A 15,003-nucleotide genomic window follows, 5' to 3' on the forward strand; every position below is an offset into this window, starting at 1 on the left:
ACCTCTAAAGCATTTAATCCTGATGGCCATACCCTTCTTAACATGCTTTCTAGGTTTCTATGGGAAAGGGAAAAGGAGATGAGCATTTATTAAGTGCCCACTGAGTGCCATGGGTAGTAAGTCCCCCACCACCCTGTGAGGTGGGTATTAGTATCCCTATTTGGGGGAGGAAGGCGACAGTATCCTGCCTAGAGTCTAAGTCAAGAGGAGCTCTGGGATTCGCGATCTGCTGCCTCTAAAGCACATCCTCCAGCTGATCCCCCTCACTCTCAGCTCTCTTCCCTCTGCTGGTTCCTCTTCCTTCATCTCTTCCTTTGCAGTCCTTTCCTAAGGCTCTGTCTTAGGTCTTCTTCTCACCTCTATCTCCCTAGATAATTTCCCCTAATGCCTCAATTTCTCCTGTCATTACTTCTCTCTAGTGACTCCTAAGTCTCTTACTTTAGTCCTCACCCCAAGCCTTGGCTCCAGGTCTCAATTTCCACCTTTCTGCTGGATGTGTCCAAGTGGACGGGCTGCTGACATGTGGATGAGCCCAATCAGACTCCACCATCCTCCTGCAAGTCACCCTTCCACCTTATGTTCCCAACTTTGCCAACTGCTGCTCACTCCCTTAATCCCATCTTCCAAATCTAAGCCAGCCACCTCAGCTTGTTGATTTTCCCTCTGCACAAGATTCTTACTCTTTTCTGCCTTAATTGGCCTGAATGCCTGCAGAAACTTGTTCCTCTGCTTCCACAAGCTAAATTCTCCAATCTCCTCCCAACCTGCTGTCTTCCAAAGATGAGATTGGGTCACTTCCCTCCCTGAAAACTTCAGTTGTTCCATACCGCTTACTGAATAAAGTTTCAATCCCAAGAAGGTTACCCATGATCTGACCTTTCTGGTCTTGTTCCCAATGACAGCCCTCCACACAGCGTCTGCCTCTGACACTTGGGAACACCACTCTATCCTCCAGCACACCTTGAATGAACCTGCATGCCTCGACCATGTTCATTCATGGCCTCCTTCCTCTGTGATCTAAATCCTACTCACCCTTCAAGGCTCAGCTCAAATGCCACCACCTCTGAGAAGTCTCTGCTGTTCTTACCAATTGAAAGTAAACTGCTGCTTCCTTTGAACTTCCTCAGTTCCTTTATGAAAATTGTTGTAGAGTTACTGACTGTATAGATACTCCTTTTTTTTTTTTTTTTTTTTTTTGAGACGGAGTCTCACTCTGTTGCCCAGGCTGGAGTGCAGTGGCGTGATCTCGGCTCACTGCAAGCTCTGCTTCCTGGGTTCATGCTGTTCTCCTGCCTCAGCCTCCCAAGTAGTTGGGACTACAGGTGCATGCCACCATGCCCAGCTAATTTTTTGTATTTTTAGTAGAGACGTGGTTTCACCATGTTAGCCAGGATGGTCTCGAACTCCTGACCTCACGATCCACCCGCCTCGGCCTCCCAAAGTGCTGGGATTACAGGCGTGAGCCACCGCGCCCAGCCAAGATACTCTTATACAATAGGTATCTATAATGTCTCCTTTATCACCAGAGTATAGGCTACCTGACCACAAGAACCAGGATTCGCCCAGGTCCTAACCAGTGCTTTGTACACAGCAGGTCCTCCAGTGGGGCTGCTGAACTGCACTGCACATGATGATGCATGTAAAAGCCAAGTTCTGGCTGTGCTCGAGTGCCTATTGTGAATATAGAAAGCTGCACTAAATTTTATTGGAAAAAGCCACTTGGGCTATAATCCATGTGAATTCTGAACAAGGCAGGTTTATATAATTAAGATATTTGGGCCGGGCGCGGTGGCTCACACCTGTAATCCCAGCACTTTGGGAGGCTGAGGCAGGCAGATCACACGGTCAGGAGATCGAGACCATCCTGGCTAACACGGTGAAACCCCGTCTCTACTAAAAATACAAAAATTAGCCAGGCGTGGTGGCGGGCGCCTGTAGTCCCACCTACTTGGGAGGCTGAGGCAGGAGAATGGCATGAACCTGGAAGGCAGAGCTTGCAGTGAGTCGAGATCGGGCCACTGCACTCCAGCCTGGGCGACAGGGCGAGACTCCGTCACGAAAAAATAAAAAATAATAATAAAATAAAATTTAAAAAGCACCTGGGCCTGGACGGTGTCAAGGAGGGCACCCTCTTCCGGCACTACAAAAGCTGACTCTCTGCATCTACCAGGCATGGTATGCAAGCGAAAAAGAGAAGATTGTATTTCACTGTTCCTAGACAGCTGGTGCACTCATTAACTGTCTGCCCTAACCTCAGCCCAAATGGAAAAGGATCAAATGACACAGCAAAGAAACATAGTGACTGAGAGGATAGGCAAAAGACTGGACTAACCTTGGAGTAGCGGTTGGCAGGGGGTAGAGGCCAGGAGGGGCCTGTGCCCAGCAGTCTGGCACCTTCAAGACTTAGAGGGGCCCTCAATAACTCCCAACAATGGTTGGCTTTATGCTTTAGCTTGGATGTCTCACCACTCTGGAGCACTCCCTTTAAGAAAGGTTTGTCTGTTGGTAAACAGAGCTGATGAAAATGAACCTTTTTGGCTGGGCAGGTCAAACTCGGATGTAGGTATCTCTCTCCATGCCTCATTAGACCTACCCATTTAGTGAGATGAGAACTAGCTTCTAGGTATCAGATTCACGTGCAGGTCTCCTCCTCCTTTTTTTTTTTTTTTTTTTTTTTTTTTTGAGACAGTGTCTTTCTCTGTTGCCCAGGCTGGAGTGCAGTGGCGCAATGTTGGCTCACCGCAACCTCCGTCTCCTGGGTTCAAGCGATTCTCCTGCCTCAGCCTCCCTAGCAGCTGAGATTACAGGTGCCCACCACCATGCCCATCTAATTTTTGTATTTTATAATAGAGATGGGGTTTCATCATGTTGTCCAGGCTGGTCTTGAACTCCTGACCTCAAATGATCTGCCTGCCTCAGCCTCCCAAAGTACGGGGATTACAGGCATAAGCCACTGCACCCAGCCTCTCCTCCTTTTTGACCCAGAGCTATCTACTTGCCCTTTCACTGAATCCCAGGAAAAACTGGGTCTTAGTCGAGTTCACGATCCCCCTAGGCCTAGGACCACATGCTGCTCCCATCACCAGGCCCTAAGGTCCCACCCCAGATGCTCTGATACTTAAAAGATTAATAAAGTGAAATTTGGGGTCAGTTCATCTCTATATACCATGCGGAGCCTCAAACCCCAAATCACACCTTGGAGTTACTGCTTAGAGCACCTTAGACAGGCACATCCATAGCCTGGTTACTAATGCAGTCCCACCACTCTTTGCAATGCTCAATTGTTTTGACTCTGAATCTGAGCTAGAGTTTTGACCTAGAACAGGTCAAATGCAAAGGCTGAGTAATGCTTTTCCAATTCTATTTATTTTTATTCCACGGCTCCACTTGAGTTCTGGAAACAGACTGCTTTGCAGCCAGAGGCCCCTGACCTAATTCTTTATCCTGGTTTTAACCAGATTAAGCCAAGGGAGAGCTCACAGCTCCTGCTGCCCAAGTATGTCTGCAAAGCCACAGGAAGGGGCCACTAAGCAATAAGATTCGAGCTAGTTTTGTTTAATTTGGGGACTCCCACCTCACTCACAGTTTAGGGTTAAAAGAGCAAAACTCAGGATGAGATTTTGCTAATGCTGTCAGGGGAGGGCTGGGGCTTGCCATTTTCCATGTGATATTGTTATTCCTAATCAACTAGCTGGAACCACCTCCGAGTTCTGGGGCTCTGCAAGGAAGAAAGATAATTAGTCACAGCAAAGACAAAGGATAATATGACTAAATTCCTGCCCGTGGATAGAAAAAGAAGACTTACATTTCTAACAAGGCAGAAATAGCCAATTCGTTCAATTAGTTTAAGCATGTACCATTGAGAAAGGCCACTTCTTCAAAGTCGTGACCCAAATTTAGACTGAACTCTGAATCCAGAGTAGAGAAAACATCTCAAAGATCTTGCTATCCCTCCACATCCAGACCTGTGTTGTCCAATACAGCAGCCAATAGCCACACGTGGCTACTGAGCACCTCAACATAGCTGATCCAAACTAAGATGGGCAGTAAGGGTAAAATACACATCAGATTTTTGAAGACTTAAGAAAAAAGGGCCAAGCATGGTGGCTCACGCTTGTAATCCCAGCAATTTGGGAGGCCAAAGCAGATGGATTGCTTGAGCCCAGGAGTTTGCGACCAGCCTGGGAAATGTGGCAAAACTTTGTCCCTACAAAATATACAAAAGGCGTAGTTGTGCACACCTGTAGCCCCAGCTTCTCAGGTGGCTGAGGTAGGAGGATTGCTTGAGCCTGGGAGGTCAAGGCTGCAGTGAGCTGTGATCACGCCACTGCACTCCAGTCTGGGTGACAGAGCGAGACCCTGTCTCAAAAGAAAAAGAAAAAGAAAAAGAATGTACAATCTGTCATTAAGAGTTTTTATATTGGCCAGGTGACGTGGCTTGCACCTGTAATCCCAGCACTGTGGGAGGCCGAGGCGGATGGATCACTTGATCTCAGGAGTTCAGACCAGCCTGGGCAACATGGTGAAAACCCCGCCTCTACCAAAAATACTGTAGTCCCAGCTACTCAGGAGGCTGAGGTGTGAGGATGGCTTGAGCCTGGGAGGCGGAGATTGCAGTGGGCCGAGATCGTGATCATGCCACTGTACTCCAGCCTGGGTGATAGAGTGAGAACCCATCTCAAAAAAAAAAAAAAAACAAAAACAAAAAAAACAGAGTTTTTATATTGATTACGTGTTGAAATGATAATTTTGTTATATAACTGATTAAATAAGACTATTACATTTAATTTCACCTATTTATTTTTACTTTTTTAATGTGGCTACTAGAAAATTTAAAATGACTTATATGGCTTGCATTGTATTTTTATCGGGCAGTGCTGATCCACACAACATTATACTCAATTGTTTAATTTTAAAGTATGGCAAAACTTGCAAAGGAATGTCTTTTTAGCCTAATACCACCAGAAAACACTCTTGTGTAGATCCTCCAGGTGGTAGTGGAGGTGAAGATTCATCCTCCTTTTAGTCCTTTATTTGAAGCGTGTCTTTCAGTTTACAAAAATGCTTTCATACCCATAATTCATTAACTGATAACTACACCTAGACAAACGTCATTGTTTTGAAAAGACCTCTGAGACAAGAAAAAAGATAAATACATTTGACTAAATACAAATTTGAAACTTTTATATGTGACGGGAAGGAAATAATAGTGCCTTTCAGTTTACAAAAATGTTTTCACACCCATAATCTCACCTAACTGATAGCTACACTTAGACACATCTCATTACTTTTAAAAGACTTCCAAGACAACAGAAAAAATAAACTTCACTAGTAAAATTTTGAAGCCTTTATACAGTTAGGGGAAAAAATCACAATAAAATGGCAAGCAATATACCAGAAAAAGCATTTGATACAAATATACCAAGGGGTTAATATAGAAAGAAAGTCAGGCCAGGTGTGGTGGCCCACACCTGTAATCTCAGCACTTTGGGAGGCAGAGGCAGGTGGATCACTAGAGGTCAAGAGTTCAAGACCAGCCTGGCCAACATGGTGAAACCCTGTCTCTACTAAAAATACAAAAATTAGCTTGGCATGGAGGCACACATCTGTAGTCCCAGCTACTCAGGAGGCCAAGGCACCAGAATCGCTTGAACCCAGGAAGTGGAGGTTGCAGTGAGCCAAGATTACACCACTGCACACTAGCCTGGATGACAGAGTGAGACTCTGTCTCAAAAAAAGAAAGAAAGAAAGAAAAGAACAGAAAATCACACTAATGAGCAAAAGACATTGAGATAATTCACAAAAAAATCAATTAAGGCATAATATCCACCCTATAATAACCAAAGAAATTCTCAAACAATGAACACTGTGTTGCTATTGTTGTCTAGCCAAATTATCTATCAAAAATAAAATGAAATTGTCCAGTGCTGGAGAGGGTCTAGTGAAAGGGGCTATTTTGTATTATGATTGAGTTATAAAATTTCTGTCACTTTCTGTGAAAACTATTTGTCAGGATGTATCAAAGCATATGAAAATGGGCAAAATCTTTAACCCAAGAATTCCAGTTCTAAGAATCTAGACAGACAGATAGATAGATAGATAGATACATAGATAGATAGATAGATAGATAGATAGATAGATAGACAGATATCTCTTTTTAAAATACCAGAAGCAAAATGCAATAAAATAGTACGATAGTATTTATCTTGGCTAGGATTACATATGAGTGACTTTTTTTCTCCCGTACTTTTCAAATTTTCCACAATGCTCACATACTTCTTTTATAATCAGAACAGAAACTTTAAAATCCCTAAGAATGATTATTTTTAAAGCTTCCTTTGTAAACCTAATCTAGCATCTAATTAGCTCAAAAATGGAAAAGTCTAGGTCTGAGTATGACTATAACTTAAATTTATTTTAAAAGGTATTTGCTATGTTTCAGACGGCAACTCACAGGCCATAACTCATCTGATTTCAAAGAATTTTGTTAAATTGAAAATCCTATTGATACATTTGCAGGTTCCTGTGCATGTCCCAGTATTCAGCCGAAAACACTGTTGCTTCTGTGGGGCATTGACCCTGTATTCCAGGATCTCGCCAGCCTCAAAGGGGAGGAGGCAGACAGGGAGCATGGCGACAGCAAGAACAAGGTGACGACAAGGACAGGAGCCCCAGCAGAGTTGAGGTCATCTTGGGGGATAGGGGAGAACATTCAGCAGAGATAGGCAGGGGATACAGAGGGAGGAAGGAAGAGAAGAAATTAGAAAGTTAAAATGTGCTTTTTTAGAAAAACCAACAATCCTAGAAATCTGACAGCTTCTCATTCTTTAGCCCAAAAGCTTCTTGTTGTAGTGGTCAACCCTTTCCTAATTATTCCTCCAGGATACCTATCACCATGAACCCTACCTTACATTTGCTCTTCCTTTGTTTGCAAGCTGTCAAGTTGTTTATCTCTGCTTGACACTGCACAATTACAGTCCTTTTTTACCTTTACTCCCTAGGAGGAAGAAGTTTAAGCAGCAGGGCTGTGATCCATTCATTCACCTAAAGGGAGTAGGGGACTTGGTGGTGAGAAGAGATGAATGATCCCAGGAAAAAAGGAATGAAGGCAGGTGAACCAATCTAATTTCTCATCAATTGCACCTCCAGGTAATGAAAGGAATGATCTTTGCTAGGAGGAAAAACCTTGTCTACTGAATGCCCTTAGAAGGATGTCTCTGGCCAGAGGATTTCTTAGAATTGCAATACCCAAAATCTTTGGGGCGTGGCTCCCTGGAAAATGTCATGTAGCCAACAAAATAATGAGGGGTATCAAATGGAGTTCTTTTATAACTTAAAAGCTTTGCACTGTACACCTTACTTAGACCCATTTAGTATTGTGAGTCAGAGGGACAGGTCTAGGGAGGGAGAGGGGGTCCCAGGGAGACATCCTCAATGCCCCAGACCTCTCTCTGCTTTATCTGAGCCTCTCAATAGCCTGCCTCTTCGGAATTATTAGTAAAGCTTAATGATGGGTAAAATTCATGATCCGCGTGGATCTGATTTGACAATGGGTTTTGCTCATCCCACCCCACTTCCATAGCTTGATTTCTACTGTCTAATTTTTCCATATTTTCATGACCTACCCCAGATCTTCTCAAATTACCTATATTCTTTTTTTAAGACTTACAGCCACAAACTAAACCACTTCCCTAATCACCCCAAGCACATCTAGAGCACACTGTGTCCCCACAAACAAACCTGGTCACACTGACACTTTAATAAAAGGGACAGTATGTTGTGCTTGTCAATGGCAATAGGGTTCCTTTAACAGCTGAGAATTATTACTTAAGTTCAAGCCTTGTAAAACATTTTCCCTTTTTTTTTTTTTTTTTTGAGATGGAGTCTCACTCTGTCATCCAGGCTGGAGTGCAGTGGCACAATCTCGGCTCACTGCAACCTCTGCCTCCCAGGTTCAAGCAATTCTCCTGCCTCAGCCTCCCAAGTAGCTGGGATTATAGGCATGCGCCACCACGCCTGGCTAATTTTTGTATTTTTAGTAGAGACGAGGTTTCGCCATGTTGGTCAGGCTGGTCTTGAACTCCTGACCTCGTGATCCTACCACCTTGGCCTCCCAAAATGCTGGGATTACAGGCATGAGCCACTGCACCTGGCAAACATTTTCCATTACAATTCTAGTATCCCATTCACTGTCCATTTTTATACCCCCATAATCTTTAACTGAGCCTACAGATTCTGCCTCCCTGACTCAAGTGTTGGGGTTTACTCTTACAAACCCTAATGCCAAAAGCCTCAGGCAAAATAATCACTTAAGCTGAAGCAGTCCTGGGATTGTCTGGAAAAACTGGTTAACATATTTGTTTATAATTACCCCAGTCTTTCCTCGTTATTATAGACATATGAATGACTCCTCACCAAGCCAGTCACGAATCTGCCTTTTGGATCCTGAATCTGCAGCCATTCCCAGTTTCTGAGACCTTTACCTTGTCGGTCATCTGCCTGCCTCTTTGTCAACATGATAGGCTTCAGATAAAGCCATTAAAACATTTCCTGTGAATTTAAAACCCCAGAATATGAAAGGAAAATAGCAGAGTGGCACTAGTCCAAGACAGGGTGCATTTTAATATATTTGAAAATTATAGTGCATTTTTTCACTTAGACTAATCTCACATAATAGAGCACTGTTTAGCCATTTTTCAAAAGAAATCATCAGTAAATGAAAAATGTTTTATACCCATAAATGAAAAAGCTAGAAGATTCTCTCAATCTCTAAAGAGGATCTCTTCTTCCAAAGTATCATAAATCAGGGGGTATAAGAAGTCTTCCTTAAAGAGGCTGCTCATATGTCCTTTTTGTATGAAAAATTAAATCCACACAGTCATTTGCGCCAAGTCTACTGAGCACCAAGTGGCCTCAAGTAGAGGCCAGCAAACTTTTTATGTGTATTTTATCTTGGGGTTCTGTGTGAGACATCATTTGTAGCACAAAAGCAGCCATAGTCAGTATGTAACCACATGGGAACGACTGTGTTCCAATAAAACTTTATTTATAAATAGGCAGCAAACTGGATTTGGCCCATGTGTCATAGTGTGTCCTAAGTGTGAAGGGAAATGTAGCAGGAGGAATCAAATCCACCCATCTTACTCTCAAAAATGCCCACAACTTCCACTTCAGGCCCAGTGCATGCATCTTGTTCAAAGGGCATGAATGAGGTGTGGCATGAATGAGGTCTAGCAGCTTAAGATGCAAACACATAGGAATCCAATATTTAATGTTTTGGGGGTTAAAAGCTACATCACCTCTTCACAGCACATCAGCCTTTAAATATGAGGACTTTTTGAAATCATGTCTCCAGAAGGAGGTATCCCTTCTGTTAGATGAGAAAACAGGCCCAGAGAGGTTGAGTGGCCAGCCAAAGGTCACAGAGCAAATTCACAGTAGAGTCAGAAGACAGTAGTAGAGTTAGGCCCAAACCCCAGGAACCGTTTCTGCTGAGTCACCTTCCTCTTGTGCTCTAGGGAACAAGCATCTGTTTTACTTTTCAACACTCACTACCACAGCGTCAGGTAACAGAGTAAAAAAGACGAGCTTTTAATCTTGCTTCAGCAGGATAGTGATTTTTTCAAATGTTGCCTCACAACAGAACCCCAACATAAAATACACATGAAAGAAAGGTGCCTCTCTCCCTCTGCCTGGCCCTACCCAAAGCTCATGGGACAGCTTGAAGGGATCCTAATGATCACAGAAACCAAGTAGTTCAAAAGTGATTTTCATTACCATCTACTGTCTCTTAGCACCTCTCAGTTCTAGCACTCCCCTCCTCTACCTCTCAGCCCTGCCCTACGCCCAGGGCCTACTGATGCAGTGTTCCCTCTTACAAGCTTCCCCTCCGTAGCCTACAATCAAAACTTACTAGTCCTGGAGCACAGTCCTTTGAAAAACTAATTTGTGCTGACCTATGAGTAATTGGTAACTTAATTTTTTGCTAAACATAATTAATCTGTCTCATTAGAACTTTTTCTTTGAGACAGGGTCTCACTCTGTCACCCAGGCTAGAGTACAGTGGCGCAATCATGGCTCACTGCAGCCTCAACCTCTGAAGCTCAAGCGATCTTCCCGCCTCAGCCTCCAGAGTAGCTGGAGCTACAGGTGCACACCACCACCACGCCTGGCTAATTTTGTTTTTATTTTTAGTAGAGATGAGGTCTTGCTATGTTGCTCAGACTGGTCTCAAACTCCTGAGCTCAAGCAATCCTCCTGCCTTAGCCTCCCAAAGTGCTGGGATTACAGGCGTGAGCCACTGCACCTGGCATTGTCTGATAAGAATTTAATGTGTTATTCTTCCCAGACATCAGATTTGAGTTTTAAAGGGGCCTTTAGTAGCCCAACACAATGTTTTTGAAATTGGGCAGCTTCTCCAAAGATGTCTCGGGAGCTGCCTAAGATGGAGAAATCTAGGCTTCTACCCCTATGTCATTCACCCAGAGAAGCTTTAATTGCATTAGTTTCCTGGTGGATTTCATTTGAGGGAAGAGTTCCAGAGATAACATAAAAAAGCTTAAAAACCACAGACTTATGCCAAAGCACTGACCCATGATCAACATCTGAACCACAATGCCAGTACAGAAGTTATTTTAAGTGTGTCAAGAACTGTAAAGCATCTGAGATTTCACCCCCTTTACAAGCTAACAAGTTCTCCTGCCAATTTCAGGGGTGCTGGCAAAAGAAACGAGATTCCTGGATCAGCATTTTTATGCCATTTCTCTGAGTGCCAGTTTCCATATTGTAAGGCAGAGAAAAACAAATGATGTCTATACAGTAGGTTGCATTACAGAGGAGAAACCCTGAACTTAGGGAACCTGAATCTTTTATAACGGGCAATAATCCTGCCTGCCCTTTGTGCCAGAGGGAGACAGTATGTCCACCTCCCAAGGCCACGCATTATATAAGCATCCTTGAAAAGACAGTCCAGAACAAAGGGCAGACGATGACTCTGCTTACAACATGTGCAGAGACCAGCAGACCCAGGGAGAACTGTCTCCCAATATGGAGGTCATGGAGGGGTGGGGGGCAGTTAAAGCTAGGCCTACTTAGGACTCCCAGTGTAAGCTTCCCAGGCTGGGAGTTAGCAGGTTCAGAGGGAAAGAAAAAACCTTGCAAAGGGACAAAGAAGTGTTTTCTACTCATTTAGTTAGAAAGCATTCACCATCCCTCTTAGGATAGAGTTAAAAATTCTCACCATGGCCTACATTTTTTATTTTATCAATTGCATGCCTATCATTATGGGTTAAAATGAGTCCCCTCAAAATTGGTATGTTGAATCCTAAGCCCCAGTACCTCAGAATGTGACCTTATTTAGACACAATCTCTTTACAGAAGTAATCGAGTTAAAATGAGGTTATTCTGGTGGGCCCTAATCCAGTACAACTGCTTTCCCAATAAGAAGGGGAAATTTAGATAGAGACACATGCACAGGAAGACAACAAAGATACAGGGAGAAGACAGCCACCTCCAAGCCAAGGATGGGGGCCTGGAGAACATCCTTCCCTCAGAGCCCTCAGCAGGAACCAACCCTTCATCTCAGACTTCTTGCCCCCAGAACTGTGAGAGAACAAATTTCTGTTGTTTAAGCCACCCAGTTTATGGTACTTTGGAACAGCAGCCCCAGCAAACCAATACACCCACCACATGAATGTATTTTCCATTTTGAATTCACAAGATGAATCAAATAAACAGAGCCATCCATGAAATATGAGTTTTTCTACTTTGAGACTTCTGCATCAAAGGACTGTGACTCAAGCCTCTCTAACAAGAGTCTCTTACTCATCTGCACAGCCATACATGCACAAGGGCAGCAGGGAAACAGCATGGGCTCTGGGTCTGAGTCTGAGCTTCACCCCTGACTAGCAAGTCATTCAGCCTCTGTGACCTCAGTTTTACGAACTGTAGAGTGGAAGACACTTGCCTGCCAATGCCACAGGCTTGTAAAGCTCAAACGTTACACGAGAAAGCACACTGCAAAGAAAAGTGCTATACGAATGTTAATTATTAGGATAAGATGATCACAGCTTCAGCTGCTACAGTGGGTTAAAAATAATACTGATATTTACAATAGCAAAGACTTGGAACCAACCCAAATGCCCATCAATGATAGACTGGATAAAGAAAATGTGGCACATATACACTACAGAATACTATGCAGCCATAAAAAAGAATGAGTTCATCCATGTCCTTAGTAGGGACATGGATGAAGCTGGAAGCCATAATTCTCAGCAAACTAACACAGGAACAGAAAACCAAACACCACATGTTCTGACTCATAAGTGGGAGTTGAACAATGAGAATACAGGAACACGGAGGGGGACATCACACACTGGGGCCTGTCAGGGGATGGGGTGCGAGGAGAGGGAGAGCATTAAGACAAATACCTAATGCATGCAGGGCTTAAAACCTAGATGACAGGTTGATAGGGGCAGCAAACCACCATGGCACATGTATGTCCATGTAACAAACCTGCACATTCTGCACATGCATCCCAGAACTTAAAGCAAAATTTAAAAAAATAAGAATAAAATAGTGACAACTGCTATCCACGCTTGGAGGTAGGAGTTCAATAGAAAATCATCATTCTGACACATGTCAGCATTTGCCCTCTCTCTAGTTTCCATGTACCCTAAGGTGCTTTTTATTCCCCAACCATCACTTCAAAACAGGTAAGCAGTAAATACTATGTCATGGATCAAAATATTAAGAAGTCAATGAAATTCTATGTTTTTGGACACCTAGCAATCAAAAGCCTAGATCTATCTGGTCCTGAGCCAGTTCCTCCAGATGACTGGATCTTGCCCTGTGTCAGATGAGAAGTTTGCATAAAGAAAGGCACAGGCAGAATAAGGTAGAATATCCTGGACAAGCTGAATGTAGAAAAACATGGATCAAAGGAGCAGAGGTCCTGCCTGCTTCCTTTCCTGCGTGTGTTACAGGGCCCTGCTCTCAACTTACTGTAGCTGGGAGAAGAGTCCAAAGCAGCAGAGACAAAAGAGCAAGAAAAGACCTTTCAAAACTAGGGCAGAGGAACAGGTAGAGTGAGTATATGAAGGACAGTCTGTGTTTCAACATCAACCAAGGATCTGCCAGCGAGAAGGGAGATCATTTCTCAAACGCACTGCCTTACCTAACCCATCAGATGGGAAAGACATTCCCGGCACCCGCAGTTAGTTGCCCAATGGTGCAACTCCAAGATATGCCAGGTGCTGATTGCCAGCTCATGCCAGGGATCACCCCCTCTAGACCATTCAGTCCTTGGGCTCCACAAGATCGTTTTGGACAGGAAGCCACCTGGATGGTCCAGTGCTGTGTCCTCTACCTTCAGGACCCTGTCTCCTTCCTAGGAATCCTGGATCCCAAGCCTCTGGCAGTATTTCTCAGATGATGAGGCTGCTCCAACTCCAACTTGGGAAAGACCAAAAACTTCAGCAGCATTATCCACGGGTTATCTGGAACTCCAGCAAGAAAGCACTGAACTGGCCTCTCTATTTAGAAAACCTCTCCTCTCCATAAAAAATTAAAAAAGAAAAGGAGGAATAAGAAGATAGGATTAAAAAAAGCTGTGAAGCTAGGTGCAGTGGCTCACACCTGTAATCCCAGCACTTTGGGAGGCCGAGGCAAGTGGATCACTTGAGGCCAGGAGTTAGAGACCAGCCTAGCCAACATGGTGAAAACCCATTTCTACTAGATGTACAAAAACTAGCCAGGCCTGGTGGTGCTTGCCTGTAATCCCAGCTACCTGGGAGTCTGAGGCGAGGTTGCAGTGAGCCGAGATTGTGCCACTGCACCTCAGTCTAGCCAATAGAGTGAGACTCTCTCCCAAAAAAAAAAAAAAAAAAAGGATAGCAGAAGCATTTTGGGATATGGATATGTTCATGACCTTGATTGTGGTGATGATTTAATGGGTGCAAAAATTATCTAATTGTACATTTTAAATATATGCAGTTTATTGTATGTCCATTATACCTCAATAAAATTGTTTTTTAAAAAACAACAACCACAACAATTCCCTCAATTTCACCAATTACGATGAATTGGGGTTTACAGTTTCCTCTTCCAAAATTGGAGAGCAGGTTAAATTCATCCACCATTCACACCCCACACTAATACCTGCTTTTTAACAATTCCCAGGTGAGCTAAGCCTAGGTAGAGTGAATGGACATGTAACTGGGTGAAAAGAAGGGAGAAAAAAAATATGAGTGTTGGGGTCCTTTGGGGGTGAGCCAGACTTGGTAAGGAGAAACCAAAAGGGGCACAGCCAGAGGATGATAGGGCAAGAACCCTGGAGGCTGGATGACCCTGGAGAAGGGGCCCTTCGAGAGTTAAAAGGAGAGCCCAGGACAACAGAGGGAATGACCTTGCATGCAAAGGCAGCCCACCTTGCTGGTTACAAACACCTCTTTGGGTAGCTTCGTCCTACTCCAAAGCCCATTCCCTCCAAACTTCTGCCTAGAGAAGCAAAGAGATAATGGCTCAAGAGCATGTACTGCAGTCACTCCCCATTGAAAGCAACGCTGAAACCTCATTAACATTAAACAGATAACACCACATGCAGCAAAAGATGACAAAGAGCATTTTTGAATTTATTTTTGCAGACTGCCGAGGCTAGATTCAAAGAGTGGACACCCTGTCCAGTCCACAGTCCACAGGCCTCTCCCTCCTTACAAGCTGTTGCATGCCCACTCCCAGCTATCCTCCAACTCCCCCAAATGTTAAGTGATTGCTGGGAAAGAGATTGGAGCAAATGGATAAACGCACGTCCCTGAGGCATGTCCTGGGCTTTTCAACAAATTCAACTGCAGTAGATTTTTATCTCTACCACTTCGACCTGTTTTCCAAACTTTCTGGTACACTCACCAATGCTGGCAAAAAAGAAAAGAAAAGAAACTAGAACAGATTAAAGTACATTCAGTTGTACACTGGAACAAAAAATATTTTGGTTGTGCTGCAACAGGC

General features: G+C 43.8%; 1 protein-coding gene across 5 annotated transcripts in view; it reads right to left on the minus strand.

Annotated features, from left to right (window-relative positions):
* Positions 1-15,003, minus strand: part of MREG (melanoregulin) — a 90,132-nt gene that overhangs the window by 16,248 nt on the left and 58,881 nt on the right. The window contains exon 3 of one of the 5 annotated variants that reach the window (XM_034955093.3): positions 2,333-2,482. The exons of the other annotated variants lie outside the window; for them this stretch is intronic. Within the exon in view, the coding sequence (XP_034810984.2) occupies positions 2,333-2,482 (150 nt within the window). The remainder of the gene's footprint in view (positions 1-2,332; positions 2,483-15,003) is intronic. 5 annotated transcript variants of the gene reach the window in all.

The sequence above is a fragment of the Pan paniscus genome, chromosome 13 (assembly GCF_029289425.2).
Source record: "Pan paniscus chromosome 13, NHGRI_mPanPan1-v2.0_pri, whole genome shotgun sequence".
Classification (NCBI taxonomy): domain Eukaryota; kingdom Metazoa; phylum Chordata; class Mammalia; order Primates; family Hominidae; genus Pan; species Pan paniscus.